The sequence below is a fragment of the Podarcis tiliguerta genome (assembly GCF_965153285.1).
Source record: "Podarcis tiliguerta genome assembly, chromosome: 13".
Classification (NCBI taxonomy): Eukaryota; Metazoa; Chordata; class Lepidosauria; order Squamata; family Lacertidae; genus Podarcis; species Podarcis tiliguerta.
Window position 1 is genome coordinate 29,880,339 of NC_139546.1, and position 24,478 is coordinate 29,904,816.

Here is a 24,478-nt window from a genome sequence, read left to right on the forward strand (position 1 = left end):
CTTTTTTCTTTATGATTTTCTTCCATAGTACAACTTCAGTATCTCTCTGCAGTGTCTTCATGCATAATGTACAGCTTTTGAAGGGAATGTACATCTATAGGTTTGATATCCTTTCTTTCTCTCCCTCTGACCAGAACAAGGGCAAGGGCACTGCACTGGAAGAAGCCATGTTAATTTCTCTTATACTATATTTGGTTGTATAAATTGGATCACAAATGTGTTCCCTGGAGACTGACAAAGCTCAGAAGTGAGATGCTTCTTAGTAATGACAACAACAAGCAAACCGCACACACAGCTTTATTGTGGCCCATAGACCCAAAATACACAGTACAACAATAGAATATACTTACAATTATAAGGTGTAAGTTTGATCTTGCTAGCCAACAGGGGAGCTTTTTGGCCACTTTTTCTGTATGTTTTCATAAACAATTCATAAACCATCAGAAAGTATACAACCAATGTAAGCATTTCCACATAAATCACAATAAACAAAAAATAATATCAATAACAGCAATACCCCATCCCAAGAGTCTTTTAAGCAGTCAGTCAGGGTTCCAGCCTGGTGGGAAAAGATATGCAATGCAGGAAGCAGGTCTTCCAGGACTCATGTAACAATTTGTTTTTTTTAATGAATTTTATGTTGTAAAGACTCATTGCAACTTCCCTTTTCTTTCAACTTTAAATAATTACATAACATGATTAAACTTAGTCATTAAGGTGCCATTGGAATCTCTGTAATTTTTATACTAAAATTATTCAGTGTACAGCATTTGCCCAGTCCTTCTTATTCCTGGCTGAGAATCACGTCAAGGCTTGCTTTCCCAGCTGTCATTCAGGGTATCTCTATAACCAACAACGGGGACAGAGTACCTCTGCTTCAAGAATTCATTCTGCATCAATGAATGATTTCCTCAAAAATCAAATTCTACCTTCATAAGGATTTTCCTTAGGGCTACAGAAGTGGATAAATTTTCTTTCTATGCCCCCTCTGATCCCCTCAATTCTCAGCTCTTGCTAACTGATGCAATTTGCTTTTTTAAAAAAAGTCTGCATGTTAAATGCAAAGGTGCAAGTAACTTTTGTCTATGCAGCGGAGAATGCACGACCCTTTTCACTGGGCAACTACAAAGGGTTTGTGTATGTGTTAATGGTTAAACTGAAGGGCTTTTCAATTTCCTGTCAGATCTGAACTGCAACATCTCAGCTTTATTGAAATTATTAAATACTGTCAAAGAGGAATACAAATGTAGGGCAAATGTTTTCCTTTTTAAAATACATATACACACTTTCAGAAATTAGAAGATAGCTTTACTGGCATAAGATATAAATTCACAATATAGTGGAGAAAGATTACCTGAATGTTAGGGTGATGGGAAGTGGAATAAGATGACCATTTATTATGTGTTGGATTTAGAAAGAAAGAAAGAAAGAAAGAAAGAAAGAAAGAAAGAAAGAAAGAAAGAAAGAAGCTGGGGGTAGAAAATGGGGGAAAGGGAATCAGTGAATTACAAATATTTTATACATAATGGATAAAATATGAAATACTCTTTGCCTTGATGGAAAGTTTTCTTCTATCAGAGAAATATTTGGAGAAATATTCATTTGAAGGGCAGCCCTTGGATCCAAAACAATATTTTTGCAAAAGGAAGGATCAGCAAATTGCCCATACAGCTAACATTAGTGTTACTGATGTCCCTACAAGATAAAATGTCTGCCTTCAATTAGCAATTGAGAAAGACTCTCCTCCCAGAAGGGAGGGGAGTGGTTGTGGACGGGAGCCCCAACCCCGCCCACGCAGGGGCGGGAGCCCCTGCTTCTTCCGGCTCACCTGGCCGGTGCCTCACGCCCAGGAGGCGGCTCCCACCTGGAGCCGCCCGTAGAGGGGGAGGGCTTGACCTTAGTATATATGCTGGGGCCGGCCCCCTCCTCAGCCTCTTTCTACGTCGCTGCTTCGAGAGTCGCCCAGATCAACTACAAGAGCAGGACCACAGCTTTAACAAAATGACAGCCTCATGCCCATAAACCTTAAAAAAAAAAAAAGCCGCTTTTTGTATGGCCAAGTTATCAGTCATGACCGCATCCGGATTGGCGATGGCGCCTTATACCGGGATGACGGGGTTCACCTCACGGATAAGGGGAATGACTTATGGTTGGACAGCGTAATCAGGAGTGTTAGGGATTGGTTACGGCTTTGAGGGTATTGGCGGCGAGCCTTTTCGGCTCGGGTGGCGGTTAGGCATTGGATTTGGGTGTTATGCTGTGTGGGAAGGCTAGGTGTGGCCATCGCCTACGCCTTCGATTTGGGTATTCTGTTAAAGGAATCCGGCGGTCGTGTATTCTGTCCGATGCCTGCTTGGCTGGAGGCCATGGCACGACCCCGGTGACATCAGGGGTGAGCCTATAGTTGGATAGGCATCAACTGGCTCCGCCTACCCTACTGATGATTCAACCCCTCTGCTGTGGTCATCCAATGCCTAAGCCAATACCTTTGCATTGCAGTAACCAATAAAGTTGTGGCCTTTTCCATGCCCATAAACCTTATACCACGCGTCCTTGTGTGTTTATTTCCACCTCACGGGGGTTGGGGGTCCTCGAACCACAATGACTAAATAAATAAATAGCAGGCTCATGGATCCCAATCTGTAGTTGGAGTCTAGTGAGCAGAACAGAGCTACTTTAACTATTTGTTCCCCATAGTGGTCTCCACATCTATTTACGTTAGAAGAAAAACATCTATTGATATGAATGGGAACATTTATCCCCATAGTCCAGATTGGGAACACAGCGAGGGACAAAAGATTATAATTTCTCTATTGTCATGCTAAGATTCAAAACCAGATTGGATGTTCTTTACTACCTTTTTAAATAATTCCTTTTTTCCCCCTGTTACATTATCATCTAGTTTTAACCTTAGGTTCTGTTGAAATCTGTGTGACTTCTTAGATATCCAACTTGTTTTTTTAACTAAATCATCAGTGGACTGGAATTATACCAGCTCAATTCAAGTTTCTAAATCGACAGCAGATTTCTTTTCTTATGGCAAAACCTCTGAAGTGCTGCTGTTATCTCTTTGTTCCTCATGCTATAAATGATTGGGTTCATGAAAGGAGGGACCATTGAATAAAACACTGCAAGCAAGAAATCCAAGCCTGATGAGGCCCTAAAGGTTGTCCCCAAACAGGCATAGATTCCAGTGAAATAGAACAAGGAGAGCACAGCAAAATGGGGCAGGCAGGTAGAAAATGCTTTTTGCCTTCCTTTTGCAGAAGGAATGGCAAACACAGCTCTGAAAATGTGCACATAGGAAATGATTGTGAAACAAAAACAGCTTATACATATCAGAACAGTAAAAACAAGAGCCCAGGTTTCAATGAGATATGAGGAGTTGGAACAGGAAAGCTTTAGAAGCTGTGGGATTTCACAGAAGAACTGGTTGATGTTATTGGAGCAGAAAGGGATGATAAATGTGCAGACAGTGTTCAGTGTTGCATCCAAAAACCCAAAGATCCATGCGCTAGTGGCCAATTTGATACAGACTCCCCTGTTCATTTCTCTCACATAGTTCAGTGGATTGCAGATGGCAACATAACGATCATAGGCCATGACTGTCAAGAGGACAAATTCTGATGCCCCAGCCCAAAAGAAGAAGAAGACCTGAGCCATACATCCATAATATGAAATTCTCTTAGTGTTCATCAGGGAATTAGCCATGGCTTTGGGAACAGTGACTGAGATGAAACCCATATCAATTATGTTTAAATTAACCAGGAAAAAGTACATTGGGGTTTGCAAGGGTTTGTTGAGGGCTACAGCAGTTATCACGAGAAGATTTCCAATCACAGCTGCCAAGTAGATGAGGAAAAAACCCAAAAAGTATATAATGTGCAGCTCCAGAACATCAGAGAATCCTTTGAGCTGGAACTCATTCACAAAGCTATGGTTGCTCATTTCTTTCTTGGCAAACTGTAGCCAGCCTATAGTTAGTGAAGAAGAAAAATGCTCATTGATACTCTTAATTAATGATTTGAGTCTGCAAGAGGCATGTACAACTTTGGACCTCATGCTTGTCCATCAGTCATAAATAATAGCCCACCAGAGAGTAAGCAAGCCTCCTGCTTTTAACTGCTTGTTCTGGACTGAAAAACTGAATGGCTGTGTGCTATGAAACACCTATGTTGGCAGTACAGCCACAATATAAGACTCTGCTAATTTTAGAGTGCCACAACTTGTGCAGGTTTGGTGTATAAAATATGCACACATATATTATTCTGGTATACAAATTTGCAGTTTTAATGAGATGTGAGAAAACAGTCCCAATACTCATTTTTGAGGGGTGGGGTATCATAGAGTTTCCTGCATATGATTTTATCCTAACAATAAAATCATGGCCTCACAAGAGTAATGATGGGTTGGCAACAGTGGTGAAGGTTTCCTCCATTCATGGATGAACTTGGACCTCTTCCTCTTAAAGTCGCCTCCTTCTCACAACACAAAGACAAAATTCTGCCGTATCCAGTCTCTGTTTCTGGGAGCTTAGAATTGCTCCCTTGGTGTTTCATGTTCTGTACATACAATTCAGAGAAACCACACCATGGACTTTCTTCCCAGAGTATCTTTTGTGGTGCTCATTCAGTAAAATGACAGCAATAGTCTAGATTGCAATTATTCAGAATTTTCATGGCAGCATATGGGATAAGCTTTGGTTTCTTCCACTGTGTGGAAATACTGGAATGTAAAGCTAGTTCCCCAAATAATTAGAGGAAATTCTTTTTTGACAACTTCAGCTCATCATACATTCTGTGTTAGTTCAGTCACAGGTATAAGGTGAATTTTGGCAATTTAACTAGCACATTAGAATCTCAAGCTAAGGACTTCTCAAATCCCAGCCATCCTCTCTTAGATTATTTTCTATTTAACCATGCCAAATATCAAGGATATGTAACCTGTGTCATTCAATCAGCCCCAGCCAGAATGGTCAGGGACAATGGAAGTTGCAATCCAGCAACATCTATGATCCTATCTAGGGTTCCATCAATTTTCTCTGAGCTAATGACTTTAGATTAAATTAAAGGAATAAATTATACCCATCTAGAATTTATTATCATCTTCTGAATGCAAAGAACTACTTTCCTTATCCAAGGGAAATCCATCTTACCTTGGATCTGTTGCTTATACACATTTGTTTGGCATATTCCGTTCCATTCTCATTCCCATCAGATTATTCAACTGCTTGTACTGTGGATCTGGAAAGTATAGCTGGTGTACTGTCTTGCATATGTGAAAGAAGATTATCCAACATATATTAGGAAAACAGATTATCACGGTGATGCATCCAACAAAAGAAAGGAACAAGATATTATTATTACTATAATCACTGGTTTACTGTATAGATTTATTCCAAGATTTGTACAATTTTCTCATACTTTCAGTGATCTTTCAGTATTTCTCTATGAAGGTCTTTATATTTATGTAACTTTCAGAAATTTAACTTGAGAAAGCATCTGTCAATTTATCTTCTGTAATGAAATAAATGTGATACTGAAATCATCTACATTGTGTTCCAGGTCTCTGCTTCTGATTTCAAACTACAGTGGAAGTGTGGTTTTTTGGGGGGAAGGAAAATTATATATGCTCCTTCTGAAACAGTACTTAGAGATTCCCCACCCCCACCCCCCAGGAGCTCAGTCCAGATTATTTCCAAAGTCCCAAGAGAATGATCATTATGTCTAAATTATTTGAGAGCCAAAGTGAGAAAAACACGTTATGGAATGTCACTGTTTGCAGAGGACAAAGACGAATGTTCAGGATGGAGCTTTCAAATGATCCATCATGAGTGACAGTCTCAGCATATTGCTGTCAGATGTGCAGATTGGTCTACAAAGTTATCCTGAGCTGCTTAACTTTGAAATGCAGCTCAAATAAGTTCAAATATTAAAAGGGGGAGATCCCAGACTATGGTCTGAAGTAATGTGATTAAAAGGCATTGTTGAAGATAATGAGGTCTGGGTCCATCTCATACCTAGATGGAAGACAGCATGGAAATCCTATGTATCACATAATCTTTAGTGTGATCATTGAAAGAAAGGTGGTGTATAAATGTCAAGGCTTCAGGGGAATCCTATCCCTCCCCTGGCGGCAGCCAAAAAAGCAGATAAAGACGAAGAGTCCTTACCACATAATTTATTCAGTATTCACAGAGAGACAAAGAATATAGTCTCTATTCAATGATGACATTGCTCCAAGTAAAGTTCCACCCACCCCCTACGTGTCCCCTATTCAATGTCACTCCTTCATCAGTTAATCTCAGCTTTCTGCCTCTGAGCTCTCTGTTCTAATACCCTCAATGCCCATCTGGCCTTGGGAGAGGTGGGGTCAGGTAAGCTTTCCCAGGACACTGAGTGTGTCAGCTGTCTCTCCCCTGGTGCTTCTCCTTCTTCCTGCTGTTCCTCTTCCAGTATTTCCCAGCTTCTGCCCTCTGCAGCCTCTGAACTATGCCCTTCTGCAAGCCACTGTTCTAAATCTATACTGTTCTCTTATTCTCGGGAAGGTTCAGGAGAAGGGGGGAGGGTACCATTCCTCTTCAGTCCAGTTCCTGGCAATGTAATAGTGAAATTAAGAAGATTATGGGAACAGCTTCAGATATTCTTATTCTTCACTCATTTCTCCCCCGACTGTTCCCTTGTTCCAGATATCCTGCTCCATATATCACTCCAGACATTTCATGTACTTTGCTTTCTCTATCTTTGGTGAATTCCACCTTTGAGGTTCAGTTGCTTATGCTCCCTCCCTAAGTTCTATTTGGTGCCTTTTTCAACTGGAAAACCTAAGATGTACCTGTTACATTTGGGGGTGAGATGAGAAGAAGCTATGCAGCTCCTTTCCTCCAGTTGTGCTATCATTGTTATGCCACATCAGCCTGCACCCCACCTCAACTCAACTCAACTGGTTCCACTTGCTAGCATGAAAGCTTTGGAGCAAACGAGGGGGAGAAATCCATCCCTCTGGTGTCCTCCAGGGATATACATTGAGGTCACCCTTGGGGAAAAAATTCATTGCTTTGGGAGGTAGAAAAATGTTCATTTTCACCCACCTTTAAAATGTATGTGTTTACAGTATCTATACTGAGAAATATAATTATAGTTCTGCTGATTTTAAATTTCTGTAGCTTTCAACAATTTATTCTATTTTCAGTAACCCTCAGATCTGTTGTTGTAAATGGATTCATTCTGCGTGTTAAGCAATACCCACATTAATATTATTTGCTGACAACCATATTCAATGAATTTATAAGAAAGTACAGTTTCCTACAGAGTGCAAGGTCAGACTACTACATTGTTAGAGCTGACTTCATACAATCTAGGACTTTGATTCTGCACTACGCATCCTCCAATAGGGTCTGTGTGATGTGAGCCTTGGATTTTTAAGTATATAGGTGACTAATGTCAGTGGAAGATTAAAAGATCATTTTTTAAAATTAATTTTATTTATTTCATAAAATTTATATTGTGCTTGATTGTAGAAAACTTCAAAGTGGGTTACAGAAAGAATAAAACAGCAACATTACTAGTAAAAACAATTAAAACATTTTTTTAATTAAAAAACCCAGCAATAAACTGAAAACACATCACCATTTCAATCCTCTGTGTAGGCTTATCTAGCCAAAAATATTTTCAGCAGGCATCCAAAAGAGTACAGTGAAGGCACCTGCCTGATGTCAATAGGCAAGCAGTTCCACAGTATAGGTGCCACCACACTAATATATATTTATTTCTTACAAATGCAGAACATATATTATGTGGCACCTGTAACAGTGATGAACTTTTGACAAAATGCATCTGTTGTTACTCATACTCAGGACTGAACTCAAAGGATTCAGATAACTTCAGTGCAATAGTTTAAATGGGTGAGGATGACTAGATAGATTGATACATGCATACACATATCTATGTTATGTCCCGTTTCATTCTGGCATTTGCCTATAAAAGTGCATTGTTTCTAATTAAACTTCACAGGGCTGGATACCGGATTCACAGTGGGAAAAGCTTCCTTATTTCCTGTAAGAAACAATGTACTGAAACATTTTGCAAAGTGCAACTTTGATGTCTCTGTTCCTCATGGTATAAATAACTGGATTCATCAGTGGAGGTACTACAGAATATAATACAGAAATCACCAGATCAAGATCTGAAGGTGCACCTGAGACAGGCTTCAAGTAGGCAATGGCACCAGTGCTTATAAATAAGGAGACAACAATGAGATGTGGTAGGCAAGTTGAGAAGGCCTTATTCCGTCCTTGAGTAGTAGGGATTCTGAGCACTGACTTGAAAATCTGCACATAGGAAACAACTATGAAACCAAAACAGGTAAAGACTATAAATGCACTGAAAGCAATGACTCCAACTTCAATGAGGTACAAATTATCACAGGAAATTTTCAGCAGTTGTGGGATTTCACAGAAGAACTGGTTGATGATGTTGGAGCAGAAGGTGATGGCAAAAGTGCTACCGGTGTGTAAGGCCGAGTAAAGAAGGCCAGCTATCCATGCACTGGCTGCCATCTGGATGCAGGCTTTCCTGCCCATCACTGTCTCATAGTGCAGTGGGTCACAGATGGCAACATACCTATCATATGCCATGCCTGTGAGCAAGAACAAATCTGAGATCAAGAAGAAGAACAAGGAATACACTTGTGCAACACACCCAGAAAATGAAATCTCTCTGGTGTTCCAAAGTGAATTGATCATGGCATTGGGAATGGTGACAGAAATGGAACCAAGGTCAACAACAGATAAATTCACCAAGAAAAAGTACATGGGGGTATGAAGTTGTTGATCCAGGGAAACCGCTGAAATGATAAGAAAATTTGCTGTCAAGGCTGCCAAGTAAATCACTAAAAAAAGAGTGAAGTACAAAACGTTTTGCTCCCAGTTGTCAGAAAAATCCAAGAGAAGAAAAGTAGGAAGGGCAGTTGAATTAGGCATTTTCTCCTACAGATGTGCCATGGCTGCTGATACAAAAGAGAGAGAGAGAGCTTAATGCATGTATTCAGCAATTTATTTACATTTTTCATGATCTGTCACAATCAGTAACAATAGAAATGAAGCAATATATATATATATATATATATATAAAAAAGCATTATAGCTAATGAAGAAGCAGGTATATCATCCCCATTATGATAAACAGCTTTATGGAAGAAAAGAGACTTCAAACAATTAGAGTTGCAACCCTATATGCTTTTGAATAGAAATACACAAAATTTTGCTGTGAATGATGTACCTGAGGTGTTGTCAAAGCTTGCCAGGTTGTGGTTTACAACCTTCAAAGACTCAGCTGCTTGAGTCAAAGAAAAGGAAAGCATTTCAAAAGCCTGAAAATTCTTTTCTGGTTCAGGGTAAAGTCTGAACTGGGGAAGAACTGGAGAAGAACTCCTGGACCCTCTCATTGCTCCTAAACACAGTTTCCTGCTACCCAAAAAGAAACATGGGAATAAATGAAGTTGCTTAACTCTGAGTCAGAAATTTGGTCTATCTAACTGAAAACTGTCTACATGGACGGGCAACAGTTCTACAGATGTTCCAACAAGGATCTCTCCAGTCCCTTCATGGATATGCCAAGTACATGGAACTATGTGAAAAAAAGGGATATAAATGTAAAAAGAAGTGCAAAAGACAGAAAATATGCTTTCAGGGACTTTTAGTCAATCAAAAGGCTCTCAGTTCATTAAAGTTTATGTTCCACCATGCCACAAAGTCTATGCCACAATTCTGTTAAACTTTAAAGTGCCACAGAAATCTATAGGTCATTTCATGTTATACATTTGAAAGCATATCCAAGCTCATTTGAAGCACATGATTTCCCCCCAAAGAACCTTTAAACCTTTAAACATGTGCTTTAAGTTAAGTTTGCTTTCAATGTATAGCTTGGATCTGCCCTATGTTGGTTTTCCTGCAACAAATTAGACACAACTAACATGTCTGGAAGTATGGCTTAACACCAAGTTTTTGGAAATGGTCACATTGTATAAATTTATAACATATAAAAAGCCCCCCCCCCCCCGCACCCCTATTGTACCTATACATACCAGTAAAGGATACGGTCCTTTTCCTTCAATGGGGATGCCCAATATGCTGCCAACTTTGTTTATTCCCACATATTCCAATGACATTTGCTGGAAAGGAGGCCTGCTGTCCAGTTAGGAGTAATCCTGATCTAATAAACTCTACTCATTGGTTAACAATTCTTTCAGAAATTTTTATTTTTAAAACTATATAGATCTTAATTCTGATCGTAAATCAGGAGATGGTTTGATTATTGAATTATATGTGTCATTAAAGAATCCGTATTTGGGAACTAGTGACTATTTTAGCTAATATATCTAAATTACGGTAAGTGTTGAATTGTACAGCTGATTCTTCAGAGTCACTGCATTTGGTAGGTGCACATAGTGTGCTGAAAAAGGGCACACACACCTCGACTCTAACAAATGAGATGAGATGAAGAGATTTGTGAAAATTAAAGACAACATACGTTTGTGTTCCTGTGAGGAGATAAGACACTGTGTATGTTTTTGTGTGTAAGAAAGAGTAGAGGAAGTTTCCATTCAGCAAAAGAGAAGTGTGCATACACAGGGCATTAACCCAGACATTTAAATAGTGCAAGTGTGTGCACTCAGAAGGAGATCCCACGGTGTTCAGTCAGCTATATTCACGTACAAAAATGCAAGGTGCATGTGCTTAAGTAAGGGTGCAATCCTATGTACACATATCTGGCAGTCAGTCACATTGAATTTAAAGGGGATTGCTTTTCAATAATCACAGATCTTTTGCTTTCTGTATGGAGTCCATACCACATGAACAGATGCATGCAGAAACCAGGTTACTGCACTTTACCATAAAAATACAGCAGCTACAGAATATTTACTGCCAGTATTAAGCAGTCCAGAGACATCCCAGCTATGAAATGGTAGGTTGTGATTTTTTGATGCTGACACTGATTTCAGTCTATGTATTGACTTGACAGTTATACACTGCTTAACATGTATATAAAATATTTCAAGTGTTCAGACTGCTTCACAGTGAGTTTAGCAGATGTAAGGAGAGGATGTTGTGATGGATTATGTCAGGCCACCTGCCAAGTTTTCTACATTGCAAATTATTCTTTGGCATTTCCTACTGCATGACAATGGGGAAAACACTAGGAGGGAGAGTTTATTCTTTCCTTCTTTTTTACCTTTTCATGCTGCATTGTCATTAGTCTTGCTTGATTTCTTCATTTGTATTTCATGAAAATAATGTCAAAATCTTTAAAACGAGCTTCCTGATTTTCCATATCTTCTATAGCAATGAGCTGTGTGGGTGAATATGTACCTTGTAGTGACAACATTTTATGACTCTACACTCTGCATGTGTTCTTGGAGAAACAACAAATCCCAGTAGCATTCAATAGTAGTGGTCCCAAGAGAAATTATCTATGGATCAAAATATGTCTCATGTAAAACACATGAGGAGTGTTCCTATTTTTATGACGAAGGAGCACTATGCTCTCCCCAACATATATTGCATCACATACAAGGTTGATATTCTGTGTGGAAAACAATAAATGCAATAGCCTGGCCAGCATGATTGTTCCACTTAAAGGGGGGGGAAGTAAGGGACACTGCACAAAATAGGACATTTCAAACAATCCAGACCTCACATATGATGCACATAGTGGACGCTTGTGACTGGTATCATTCTATTATCACATTGTAGTGTAGCCCAGAGATTTCATGTCCTTGACTTCAATGTAGTTGAAAATTCAATTAGGTCAACTTTACCTCCATTAATTCCTACCACCATTCATATTGATTAATAGTAAAGTCTTCTGTCCATGTCCATGTTAGTCTCCCCACTGTGATCACATATTGGAATAATATTTCATAATTCTTTTTTTTTTTTTTTTTTTTTAGTTATATATCCTTTAAGTTATTTAAGTTACACCCAGTTCTGTATATTTAGGGTTTTCCCAGATCTTGTCCCACTTAAATGGGGTCAGCAGTGATATTTTTTCTAGAAAAAGAGGTGCTGGAACTCACCATGAACACCTCCCTTGCAATAGCAATGGTGCCCACCTGATAGGTGCTGGAACTGAGTTCCGATGAGTTCCTGTTGAAGAAAAGCCCTGGGGTCAGGATGTACCAGAGACCTGAAGGGAGATAAATTTGGTGCTGGCCACATACCAGGGAAAGGGCATCTGATTGGTTATATTTCTACACCTGTTGACAATTTAAAAAACCATGTGAAGTCTTCCTCATGTGAAGACTTTAAATTACTTTAAATCATATGTCTGAAATTACTGTAAGTTACTTGGTACAAAGCTGAAGACCTGTCTTACCCACAGCCTTATTCAGCTTGACACTATGCTATAGATTTTCTAAACAGAAGGGAATGGGAAGTGACCCTGCTGGCAGGTACTGGCAAGACGGAGAAGCACTTCTATCAATAAAGTGAGGCAAATGAGGGCTTCTCTAAAACCATGCTGATAAACCTATATCAATGTTCTTTGATCTAACATTTTCATTCGGTGGGATGGAGTATATTCTACAAGTTTTGGCAGATTATTCAGCAGTGGCCATTTCCGCATAGAGCTAGACTTTCACAGCAGTCCATGCTCTGTTAACCTTCTTATTGAACTGCTGCATTGCATTACACATGGTGTTGCCCTTGAATATGACTAAAAAGCCTTAGTTGGTGCAGAACCTGGCTGCCAGATGGAGTCATGTTACTCCAATTATAAGTGGCTGGCACTGGAACTTACCTTTGTAACTACCCATATTAGCCTGCTTGTCACATACATTCTTAGGTTAAGGTCCTTTGCTGAGTCCTGTCCTCAGCAGAGCTGCTTTGTTTGTTTATTGTTATGTGTTTTGCATTTTTATAATGTAGACCATCCTATGAACTTGGGCTGAAGGGCAGAACATAAATTTAATAAAATATAATAATTTGCAAGCCCAGTCGCGTTGTTGCCAATCCCTGGCTCAGTCTCTACATGTAAAATATGATTAATAATTCAGACAAACAACTATCTGGATTTTAAATGGCCACAACTTTATTCATTACAGATATAGGTGGAATTTTGGCTCAGGCATTGAGTGCATATCCCTTCCAGCCTCCTGCTGGAGGACTGGAACCACAATAGTCATGGATGGCAGTGGTCTTATGAATCATTGACCTAGCATTGCACAGCAACACCTTCAAGTCATGAGGGTTTCCCTTGTTGATTCCAGTTTCCAACCGGTCAAGACCAGACCCAGAGGCAGGGATAGTCTTCAAACAATGACTAAGCCTGCCTCCTTGGTAATGACATGGTCCCCCTCCTCCTACCCATGATCACTGAGATTAGATGTCCCAGTGCATCCCCCCCTTTGGAACTTGCCCCATAACTTTCTCAAATGAGAGAGATAAAGGATGCAGAGCCCTCAAATATTCCATAGTACTACACCACAATATATTTCATTCCTAGTATTATTTATTGTCTGCAGCATGAAGTTTCAGATTCAATGCATTACTTTAAAATATATTTTATTATCAAATAGAAACCAATATATGCACAACGTCCTTCAACCAAATTGAACCTTTTCTAACTGAACAAGATAATCAAAAGACCTTCTCTTAAGATTTGCTGACACAGTTAAGTCTGATTGCACTACATTTGAATGTGTTGGAGTTGAAATAGACAATCTTAAAAGTGGTAGAAAGAGAACAAAGGATGGATAACATAGAAAATTGGATGAAGGGATCACAGAGCAATCCCTAAGAAATATTAAAATGATTTCAGTTCAAGCTGAAAAATTGTAGGGCCAACCATTCACATGCAGAAACAGATACAACGTGGTTTTTATAGAACTCTAAATATACTTTTAGAAGAATGCCCTAAATGTAAGAGTTTCCACAAAGCAGTTTTGATTTCTTTGTTTCTCATGCTGTAGATGAATGGATTCAACATAGGAGGAATTATGGTATATATAACAGAAAAAAATATATCCAGATCAGAAGAAACACTACTGGGAGACCGTGCATAGGCAAAGATTGAAGTGAACACAAACACAGAGACAACTGTGAGGTGGGGAAGGCAAGTTGAGAGGGCTTTTTTCTTACCATGTATTGAAGGAATTTTGCGCACAGCAGCAAACACCTGCATGTATGTTATGATGATGAAAATGAAGCATCCTATTCCTATAAAAAACCCTATCAAAAGGAACCCTGCTTCAACTAGGTAAATGTTAGAGCAGGAGAGCATCAGTAACTTTGGGATTTCACAGAAAAATTGATTGACAGTGTTTGAACAGAAGGTGTTTGCAAACGTGCCACAAGTGTGTAACATGGCATAAAGAAGACTTGTAATCCACACAATGACGATCATCTGAATACAAGCTGCTTTGTGCATTATTGTCTCATATTGTAATGGGTTGCAGATGGCAACAAACCGATCGTGTGCCATTACCATTAGAAGGGAAAGGTCTGATGCTGCAAAGAAGAAGAAGAAGAAAACTTGAACCACACACCCAGAATATGAAATTGACCTGCTGTTCATGATGGAGTTGGCCATAGATTTGGGTATGATGGCAGAAATGGAGCCAACATCCATCAGTGCCAAGTTTGTTAGGAAAAAATACATAGGTTTGTGCAGATGATGGTCAAAGGCTACTGCAACAATGATGAGAAGATTCCCAGTCACCGTTGTCATGTACATTCCTAGGAACAGAAAGAAGTGTAAGATTTGTAGTTCTGGAACTTCTGAGAATTCTTTCAGCAGAAAGATGGATATGGAAGTAAGATTGCTCATTTTGCCTTCATTAGTTGCATTCATTCTGTAGAAGGAAGAATCTGAGAAGTGTTAACGTGTCATATCCATTAACCAGTTATTTCAAACAAGTTCCTCATTGTTTCTTTCCTACATTTATGTGGAATATTTACCAGGTAACCATTGCTCATTTTAAAGTCAAACAGTATGATGACAGTTGAATCAGCAGCATCATGTTTCAAGTATATATGATACCAATTGATCATGGATAGATGATAGGAAAAGAGAAACTTGATAAACGTCAAGTTTACATCAAATCTACTCAATCTCATTAAAGCATCTTGAAATACCTTTAATAGCAAGATTCGATTTCTCTTGCCAAAGATATGCAAGTCCATGCATCTTCTCCATGAAGTACTTTCAACCTTCCTGTGCCCCTTGCCACAGAACATGTAACTGATGTTTTTTGTCTTTGAAATGTCTGCATATGTAAGGATGCGGGAAAGCAAATTATTTTTAGACTGTTTTGTCAACTTGGGATCTTACTCCCAAGTTGATGAAACAGCTGATCAGAAAACATTGTTGAAACTCTTCAAGTTCATGTTGCTTTTTCTACTTTTTTTAGCAGGCATGATGAAATAACAAATACAACAAGTGATTAAAAACATGAAAAATGTTCACAAGTGGGCTGACATTTGTATGTATATATGTACAGTATATGTGTGTATGCGTATTCAAGAAGTCAGTGTTGATTCAGTAGATGATATTGGGGTTTCATACACGAGTAATATAACATAATTGTATCTATGTAAGAAAGAAGGCCCACAACTCCATGATATGTTAAAAAGCAGTTCGAAAGCACCCCTAAGTGCAAGTAGATAAATAGGTACCGCTTTATAGCGGGAAGGTAAACGGCATTTCCGTGTGCTGCACTGGTGCTGGCTCGCCAGAGCAGCTTCATCATACTGGCCACATGACCTGGAAGTGTCTCCGGACAGCGCTGTCTCCCGGCCTCTTAAGTGAGATGAGCGCACAACCCTAGAGTCGGACACGACTGGCCCGTATGGGCAGGGGTACCTTTACCTTAACCTAAGAATGATATGTAGGGCTGAAATTCCTTGAGGTAAATACTGAATCTGAAAGAAGGCCCACAACTCCAGTTCAAATTTTAACATCAGTATTAAAGGAGAACTGATGTATAACAAACCACAGTTGAAGAAGAAGAAGAGTTTGGATTTGATATCCCGCCTTTCACTCCCTTTTTAAGGAGTCTCAAAGCGGCTAACATTCTCCTTTCCCTTCCTCCCCCACAACAAACACTCGGTGAGGTGAGTGAGGCTGAGAGACTTCAGAAAAGTGTGACTGGCCCAAGGTCATCCAGCAGCTGCATGTGGAGGAGCGGAGAGGCGAACCCGGTTCCCCAGATTATGAGACTACCGCTCTTAACCACTACACCACACTGGCTCTTAGATAAATAAAAAGTTATTTATCTAGTGAAGTGAGTGCTCCTTCCCCCTACCCACCACCCCATAGACAATGTTGTTCCATTGAATCAAAGGCAAATGAGTTAGATATCAACTAATGCAACAACTCCTGGATGTCAAGATCCAGATTTTGGGCAAGTACTCTTGGATGAGAGGACCCCAGCAGAGATTTAAATCACAAAACATGCAGCAAAGTAAAACAAGGTGATACAGGCCATTAGACCTTTAAAACATCTGCTTCTAAGTTGCTTCCAAAGTTCACCTCTTCCATTTGCATAGAAAGAGACCACACATTTGGCAAGCAAGTTTTTAAAAAGTTTATTTACAAACTCTTCAAATGTCAGATTCATGTGCTTTTCTATACAGCAGTAAAAAAACAAAAAACAAATAATGCTTTTCCTGCATTATGTATTCATGTGTGTACATGTATTCAGTATGTGGTATGAGGGTGTGTGTGTGTGTGATAGAGTGTGTCACAGAGTGATTGTGGGAGGCAGAAAGGGAGGGAACTGAGAGGAAAGGGGTGGAATAAAGGAGAGCTAGAGGAAAGTGAGAAGAAAAACTCAGTGAGCAAAGATTACATAGAAAAGGGAGGGACCTTTTGGTTTTTTGGTTTTTAAAAATTAAAGGGGTGCACAGAAAACAGAGAAGAAGGGGCATGGAAATGGGTGTGTTTGTGAAGTGGAGGGGTTGTGAAAAGTAAGTAGGGAGGAGGGGAAAGACAGTGATGGTGAAAATTGGGGTGCAAACGGAGTTACAAGAAAAAAGTGGAAAGATGATGGCATGAGGGGCATGGAAGGGTATGACAAAAAGGAGGGAATGGTGGCTGCATAATTGGGCAGGATGTGTGCTTAGTAGTTTCAATGAGTGCAAGGAGGAAGATGCAGGAGTTTACAATGGCAGTAGTTTGTGTGCAATGGATCGCAAGGCATGGACATTGGGGTGAAGATGAAAATAGGGTTGCAAAGTGATACTACAGAATATAACATCCAGGCAGCTTCAGAAATGGGGCTAGGCAGGTGAAAAGTGAGCAGAGAAGTTACATGCGTTGAAAAGAGGAATCTCTAGAGGACGAATGTGAGCACGGGTGAAGCCCTAATAAGCAAACATAATAATTTTAGAATGTAGTGGCATACAAGCTATTACAATCTATTACAAATGGTACAGTATAGATAGAGTCATAGATCATAGATTTCTAGAGTTGGGAGAGACCACAAGAGTCATCTAGTCCAACCCCCTGAAATGCAGGGGTCTTTTGTCCAAAATGGGTTCAAATCCACAACCTTGAGATTCAGAGTCTCATGCTCTACTGACTGGGCTATGAGATTTTGCAAGGTCAACAATACAATAAAAACATAATTATGATGAGGTGAAACCTGGTTTGCTTAAAAACTTTCTTACAAAGCTTTAGATTTCGATGTTGTTGCTGAAATGGTTGTTGTCTTTTATTATATTTGAATCTCTTGTAAATGAAATAAACAATTCACAATGGGAATGAAGAGGAACAATCAAGGCTAAAAAGACATGGATAATAAGGAGAAGGAATTACAGAGCAATGTCTAATGAATATTAAAATGCTTACATTGCAAAGTGGAAAAAATTCCAGTGTTAACCACACATATGCAGAAGAGGAAACAAAGCAATTTCTATAGAACTCTAAATGTACTTTTAGCAGAATGCCTGAAATCTAAGAGTTTCCACAAAGCAGTCTTGATTTCTTTGTTTCTCATGCTGTAGATGAATGGATTCAACATGGGAGAAATTATGGTATAGATCACAGCAAAAGCTACATCAAGAAAGGAGGAAACATTACTGGGAGGCTTTGCGTAGGCAAAGATTGCCGTGCCCAGAAACAAAGATACCACAGTGAGGTGGGGAAGGCAAGTGGAGAGGGCTTTTTTCTTACCATGCACCGAAGGTATTCTGCGCACTGCAGCAAATACCTGCATGTACGTTATGAGGATGAAAATTAAGCATCCTAGTGCTATAAAACACCCAAGCACAATCAGCCCAGCTTCAACTAGGTAAATGTTAGAGTAGGAGAGCTTTAGTAACTTTGGGACTTCACAGAAGAACTGATTGACAACATTAGAAGAGAAGGTGATTGCAAATGTGCTGCAAGTGTGTAGCATGGAATAAAGAAGACTCAGAATCCACACAGTGACAACCATTTGAATACAAGCTCCTTTGTACATAATCATCTCATATTGTAATGGGTTGCAGATGGCAACATAGCGATCGTGTGCCATTACTGTTAGAAGGGAAAGATCAGCGAATGTAAAGAAGAAGTAGAAGAAAACTTGAGCAACGCACCCAGAATATGAAATTGATCTGCTGTTCATGATGGAGTTGGCCATAGATTTGGGTATGATGGCAGAAACGGAGCCAACATCCATCAATGCCAAGTTTGTTAGGAAAAAATACATAGGTTTGTGCAGATGATGGTCAAAGGCTACTGCAACAATGATGAGAAGATTCCCAGCCAGGGTTGTCAAGTAGAATCCTAAGAACAGAAAGAAATGTAAGATCTGTAGTTCTCGTATGTCTGAGAATTCCTTCAGCAGAAACATGGAAATGGATGTAAGATTGCTCATTTTGTCTTCAGTACTTGCATTCATTCTGTAGAAGGAAGAAACTGGGAGGTATTAATATGGCAGTATTAACTGGTTATTTAAAACAGGTTTGTTCATATTTCACTATAAACTCCATCAGATTTTGCTTTGATGAACAGTTGTAAAACAGTTTTGCATAGTGATGACACCAAAACATTCCATTTGTAAGCTATATCTCATTCATTTATTATTATTAAATGTATTAAGAAGCGCAGTTTCCTCCCAATAAATATTAATTCTTTTGTAATACAAAATAATATTGAATATATGATAATTGAAATTTTCATTTCTGTTGGTTTTCTGAATATTTCTGAGACTCTACAGCTGCAAATACAACATTTTAAGTGCATTATACAAAGGTGACACTAGATGGTCACTAGTTCCTTTACCCCAAAAGAAAGCTCCTATTGGGGAGTAAATTCAAATACATACCTCTCCTACCTTCACTCCATCCCCATCTCTCTCTCTCTCTCTCTCTCTCACACACACACACACACACACACACACACCAGCGATTGGCACTGACTCATAGCTGTCAAAAGTTTTCAATAAAAAAGGATGCCGTACCATTTCAGCTTATCCCTGCATAGAAGTAACTGAAGGGTAGTGGGGGGGGGGGAGAGATGAAGCTCCTACTCACACCCTTATCCATAGCATGGTTAGTTCATTGTGGTTTTGGTGGAAGTCATCCTTGGAATGTTTCTGTAGCATATACACAGGGTTTTCCTCATCAAAATACCAGTCAAAATAGAAGCCATCAAAAGTTCTCACATCAACCCTGACTGGCTGGGTGATGGTTCTAGACTAATCTGGATTTCTGTTCCCAGAAGCAACAAAAAGTGATGAAAGAATAACAGCCCAAGAGCAATGTAGGGGGAGAAACATGGAGTGATAAAAACAAAGAAAGAGCATCACAAATTGAGCACCATTGGTATCATTAGATTCATAGTTCAAAAGCTTATGAGTACCTTGGCCCTTTAAAAACAGGTATGTTTCTTTGTGGGTAGGTGATGTTTTTGGTTTCATAAGTTTTCATATTTTCTTGGTACTTCCCAGAATATTGTGCAGCGGTTATATTTCTAAATTGGTTTTTAAAAGTTTTATGTGCTGGACATTAATTGGAAATGTGCTTTGACATTCTGGGAAATTGCTCCCATGAATCCAAAACAGCTGATTGGAATCAGAAGTCATCGCCCGCCCGCCCCCGCCCCCCCAATTATAGCTGCCTCTCTCTTAATCACAAACACACACAATCTAATAGTTAATATGAGCACTCTGAGTCTGATGCAACATTCCAGATCCCACTGCATTTTGTAGGGAGCTCTTCCCTTCTGCCCCTTGCAGACCCATATGCAGATTGGAACATAGCTATGAGGATTACTGCAGCTGATCAATGCATGCTTTGACAAAAGTACTTATGAAGTTGTCTGAATACTTCCTTCTTTATTTCAAAAACATTTTAAAACTCTTTGGAGCTGCCAGTAAAGTCAGCAGCACAAAAATAAAAGGTCATTTAAAATGCTTCCAGGAAGTGACAATATATCCAATAATATATTTAGAGATGCAGACAGGCATTTTTATTGCTCTCGATAATTGTTCAAGAGACTGTCCAGCAAGGATTTAATATCATTGTTTGATAAATAACAACTCCCCCCCCATATGATTCCCTAAAAAGGAATGGCACAATAATACTATAAACATGGTCAATAAAGTCTTGCCTCACCTAGATCCAGTCCCAAATAAATTTGTGGGCTAGGCTAGTTTAAATAAGGTTTAAAAATTGGAAACAATTAACAAGTTAGACATTTGGTAAAGTAGAATGGTTTAAGGATGGCTGAATCATTACTCTGATGTTTCAAGTATACATGAGACCACTTGAAACCCAATAGATGACTGGAAATGAAAAAGGTGACCAGCACCTCTAGATTACATCAAAATAATAGAAAACTACGCAACTACCTTTACTTATAAGAATCAGTTTCCCCTCCAGCTGCTTTAGGGTTGAATTTTTTGATGATTTGAGAGTCCCTGCATTTTCCCAGCCGATCACATTACCCTTGCTGTGACCCTTAATACAGAATATGTAATTGATTGGTTGCCTTTATGAAGACTGCCTATATTACAGTAAAATTCATTAAATGTTGCATCAATTAATAGTGACAGCACACATGGGAAAGTGAGCTATTCTGAGTTTCTTTTGCCATTTTGGGATCTTACTCCCAAGAGTGCACCATTGCTGATCTGAAAACATTGTTTAAACTCCTCAAATTAATGTTTCTTCTTCCATGTTAGTTGCAGATGAAAAGAAATAAAATCTACAATATGTTCCTCAATGCATGAAAAATGAGGACAACCTCCTGGCTGAATCATGTATTGGATTATACATAGAACTGTCCATGGATATGACCTAGGAGCTTCAGTTAGTGCAGAACCTGGCTGCCAAAATTCTAACTGGTTCAATAAGATGTAGTAATATAATTCCTATTATAAGAGGATAGCACTGAAACCTACCTTTGAATTGCCACTTCCCATATCATTCTCTTGACTCCAAAATAACTTTTATTATAGCCTCCTAAATGGAGGTGCTTTTTGTATTCAGTAAAGAGAGAGGGTGCAATAAAGAGAAAGTTCCCAGATACTTGGTTTGTTGATGTCTTCTAACAGCTCTCATATTGTTCAGGAAATCAGACTTTCCAGGATTCGGTGGAGGAAAGCCATGGATCTTTAAGGGTGATAAGAGTGCTTTAAATGTATGGTGTGGAGGAGATGATGGTATTTCCCCCCACCTCTGGGAACAAGGCCCAATTTAAGAAGGTGAACAAAGTGAACAAGACAATGTTCTGGGATTTTTTAAAAAATGGCCACAACTTTATTGATTTCAGAAGTTGGTAGGATTTAGCATAGGGATTGGGCATATATCCCTCTCAGTCCCCTGTTGGAGGACTGAGGCTTCATAGGGTCATTCATGGGATATATGGCTCCATCGCAAGACGCAGGTGATCAAATTATGGAGACATGCAGAATAAAGTTGACGTATTAGGGGGAATTTGTGTCAAAGTTGCCTGGTATGCATTCATCCATTGTTCCATTTTGCTCTGTATTCTATGCACTGACTTCCAGTGGCTCTCTGGGCCTTCAGACAGGGCATCATTCCTTGCCCTGCTTGGAGATGCCAAGTTTTAAACCAGGAGCTGCCTTCATGCAAAACAGATGTTCTACAACAGATTATAGGGGGAAATTCACATACAGAAGGTGATTGTGAAGCACGCACATGCTTTCTTATAGAATTCTGGATATGATTTTAGAAGAATGCCCTACATCTAAGAGATTCCACAAGGCAGCCTTGATCTCTTTGTTTCTCATGCTATAGATGAATGGATTCAATGTGGCAGGAATTATAGAGTACATCACAGCAAAAGCTATATCTAGATCAGAAGAAGCTTCACTGGGAGGCCTTGTATAAGCAAACACTGCAGTGAACAGAAACACAGAGACAACAGTGAGGTGGGGGAGGCAAGTGGAAAGGGCCTTTTTCTTACCAAGGACAGAAGGGATTTTGCGCACTGTAGAAAAGATCTCCATGTATGTTATGATGATGAAAATGAAACAACCAAGCCCTATACTACAGCTTAGCACAACAAATCCAACTTCTACTAAGTAAAAGTTAGAACAGGAGAGCTTCAGTAACTTCGGGATTTCACAGAAGAATTGATTGACAACATTAGAACAAAACCTGTTGGCAAATGTGCCCCCAGTGTGTAATATGGCATTAAGAAGGCTAATAGTCCACCCAATGACTACCATTCGAATGCAGGCTCCTTTGTGCATAATTGTTTCATAGTGGAGTGGATTGCAAATGGCTACATAACGGTCATGTGCCATTATAGTTAGCAGAGCATAATCTGACGTTCCAAATAAGAAATAAAAGAAAACTTGAGCAACACATCCAAAATAAGAAATAAATCTGCAATTTAGGAGGGAAATCGCCATTGATTTGGGTACCATGACTGAAACTGTTCCAAGATCCATGATGGCCAAATTCAGTAGAAAGAAATACATGGGTGTGTGAAGGTGATGATCAAAAGCAATAGCAATAGCAATGAGAAGATTCCCTATTATTGCCATTAAGTACACTATCAGAAATATGAAGAAGTGTAAGATTTGCAGTTCTCGAACATCTGAGAATTCCAGCAGCAGAAAGACAGACATGGATGTAAGATTGTGCATTTTGTTCACATGCTACCTGTAAAAGGAAGAAATCAAGAATTTTAAGCATACAAATATTGATTATCTAGTTTGATTTAAACAGAGCTCCTTTAATTTAACAGTCAAATGCATCTCATTTTCCTTTGTTTAATTCCCACTGGGAAAACAATATGATGGTTCTTTTTCCCACTCACTATATCCGCTCATTTCCCTTGTACACCTTTTGCAAAGCCTCTCCTCTTCGCCAAGGGGAGGGGTTGTGAGCGGGTATTGCTTCCCACGCTTCGCAGGAGGCATGCATGGCCCACTGCATCAATATGGCTGGCTGTGGGGTGTGGTTTGCCGCTCTTAAACGAGCGTGGGACTGTGGCTCAGTCTGTTTGTTTCCTGCACACACGGATCTTCCTCCCTCCCTCCTTCCCTCCCTCTTATTTTCATGCATTCAACAACTGAGCTTGTTATGGACCTCAGTTGGTTGCCTGTTGAAGAGGCATGGTTGGGTTTTTTTCCACTCGGCAGATTGACACCAGCCACTTGGTTCTTTTGCCTACCTCAAAGCAAATCATCACAACTTTGTACGGTTTGGCAGTTAGGCATTGGAAAATGTGTTGTGTGTTGGAGGTGAGGTTGTGGTCATCACCTACCCCTCCCTTTGAAAGGTATTCTGTTAAAGGAATTCAGTGGTCTTGGTTCCTGTCCGAAGCCCAGGTGGTGATCCTCCAGTGACTCTAGGGGAAAGCTTCCAGTTGATTAGCATCAACAAGCCTCCCCTACTGGTTGTTAACCCTTGTGTGACTTCCAGCAGAGCGGGCAGGAGTCAAATATTGTCAGTTTGGATCCAATGCCTAAGCCAATCCCACTCACATTCTGTAACCAATAAAGTTGTGGCCTTTTTTTAGCCCATTAACCTAAAATACTTGTGTCCATGTGTCTTATTTTATCATAAAGTGGGGGATGGGGCCTCGACTCACAAATGTGTGCATTGCAACATGATTCTATATCCCTCTAGCTATCCCTTGACATCTGTGCATTAGATGGAGCATCAGAAAGAGAAGCCACTTGCACACACTTATATGTGCAAAGGGGCTCACTACTCAGTTATGGGTCCTAATGATGCATGTTTTTGCAGCAGCTAGATGACAACATGCATACAAAGTACACATATAGGCTGTACTCCCCCCCTTTAATCCACATTTTCCACAGAAGATCTCTAGCAAAATCTGCAAAAAAATAACCCATTGTACATCTGCAGTCACTGCTGGGGTGCAAACTCTTTGGCACATTTTTGGGGGGTGGGTGGGGGGCTGTTTGTCAACTTTGGGCTGACTTTTCAGTGACTAACCTCTATTGCCCCACTCCTCCTTTCATTTGTTCCTTGCATTAGCAGATTTCC

The 24,478-nt window shown here is 39.6% G+C and overlaps 2 protein-coding genes across 2 annotated transcripts; both read right to left on the reverse strand.

The window, feature by feature from the left end:
* Positions 1-3,009: 3,009 nt before the first annotated feature.
* On the reverse strand, positions 3,010-4,062 carry LOC310662165 (olfactory receptor 14A16-like; the record flags this gene model as incomplete). The annotated part of the gene is made up of 1 exon (XM_083408936.1): positions 3,010-4,062. One exon carries the CDS (start codon positions 4,060-4,062, stop codon positions 3,010-3,012), a length of 1,053 nt encoding a protein of 350 aa, XP_083265062.1.
* Positions 4,063-8,047: 3,985 nt separating this feature from the next.
* Positions 8,048-23,106, reverse strand: LOC310662166 (olfactory receptor 14A16-like; the record flags this gene model as incomplete). The annotated part of the gene is made up of 4 exons (XM_083408937.1): positions 8,048-8,844; positions 14,672-14,866; positions 18,174-18,636; positions 22,882-23,106. 4 exons carry the CDS (start codon positions 23,104-23,106, stop codon positions 8,048-8,050), a joined length of 1,680 nt encoding a protein of 559 aa, XP_083265063.1.
* Positions 23,107-24,478: the final 1,372 nt, after the last annotated feature.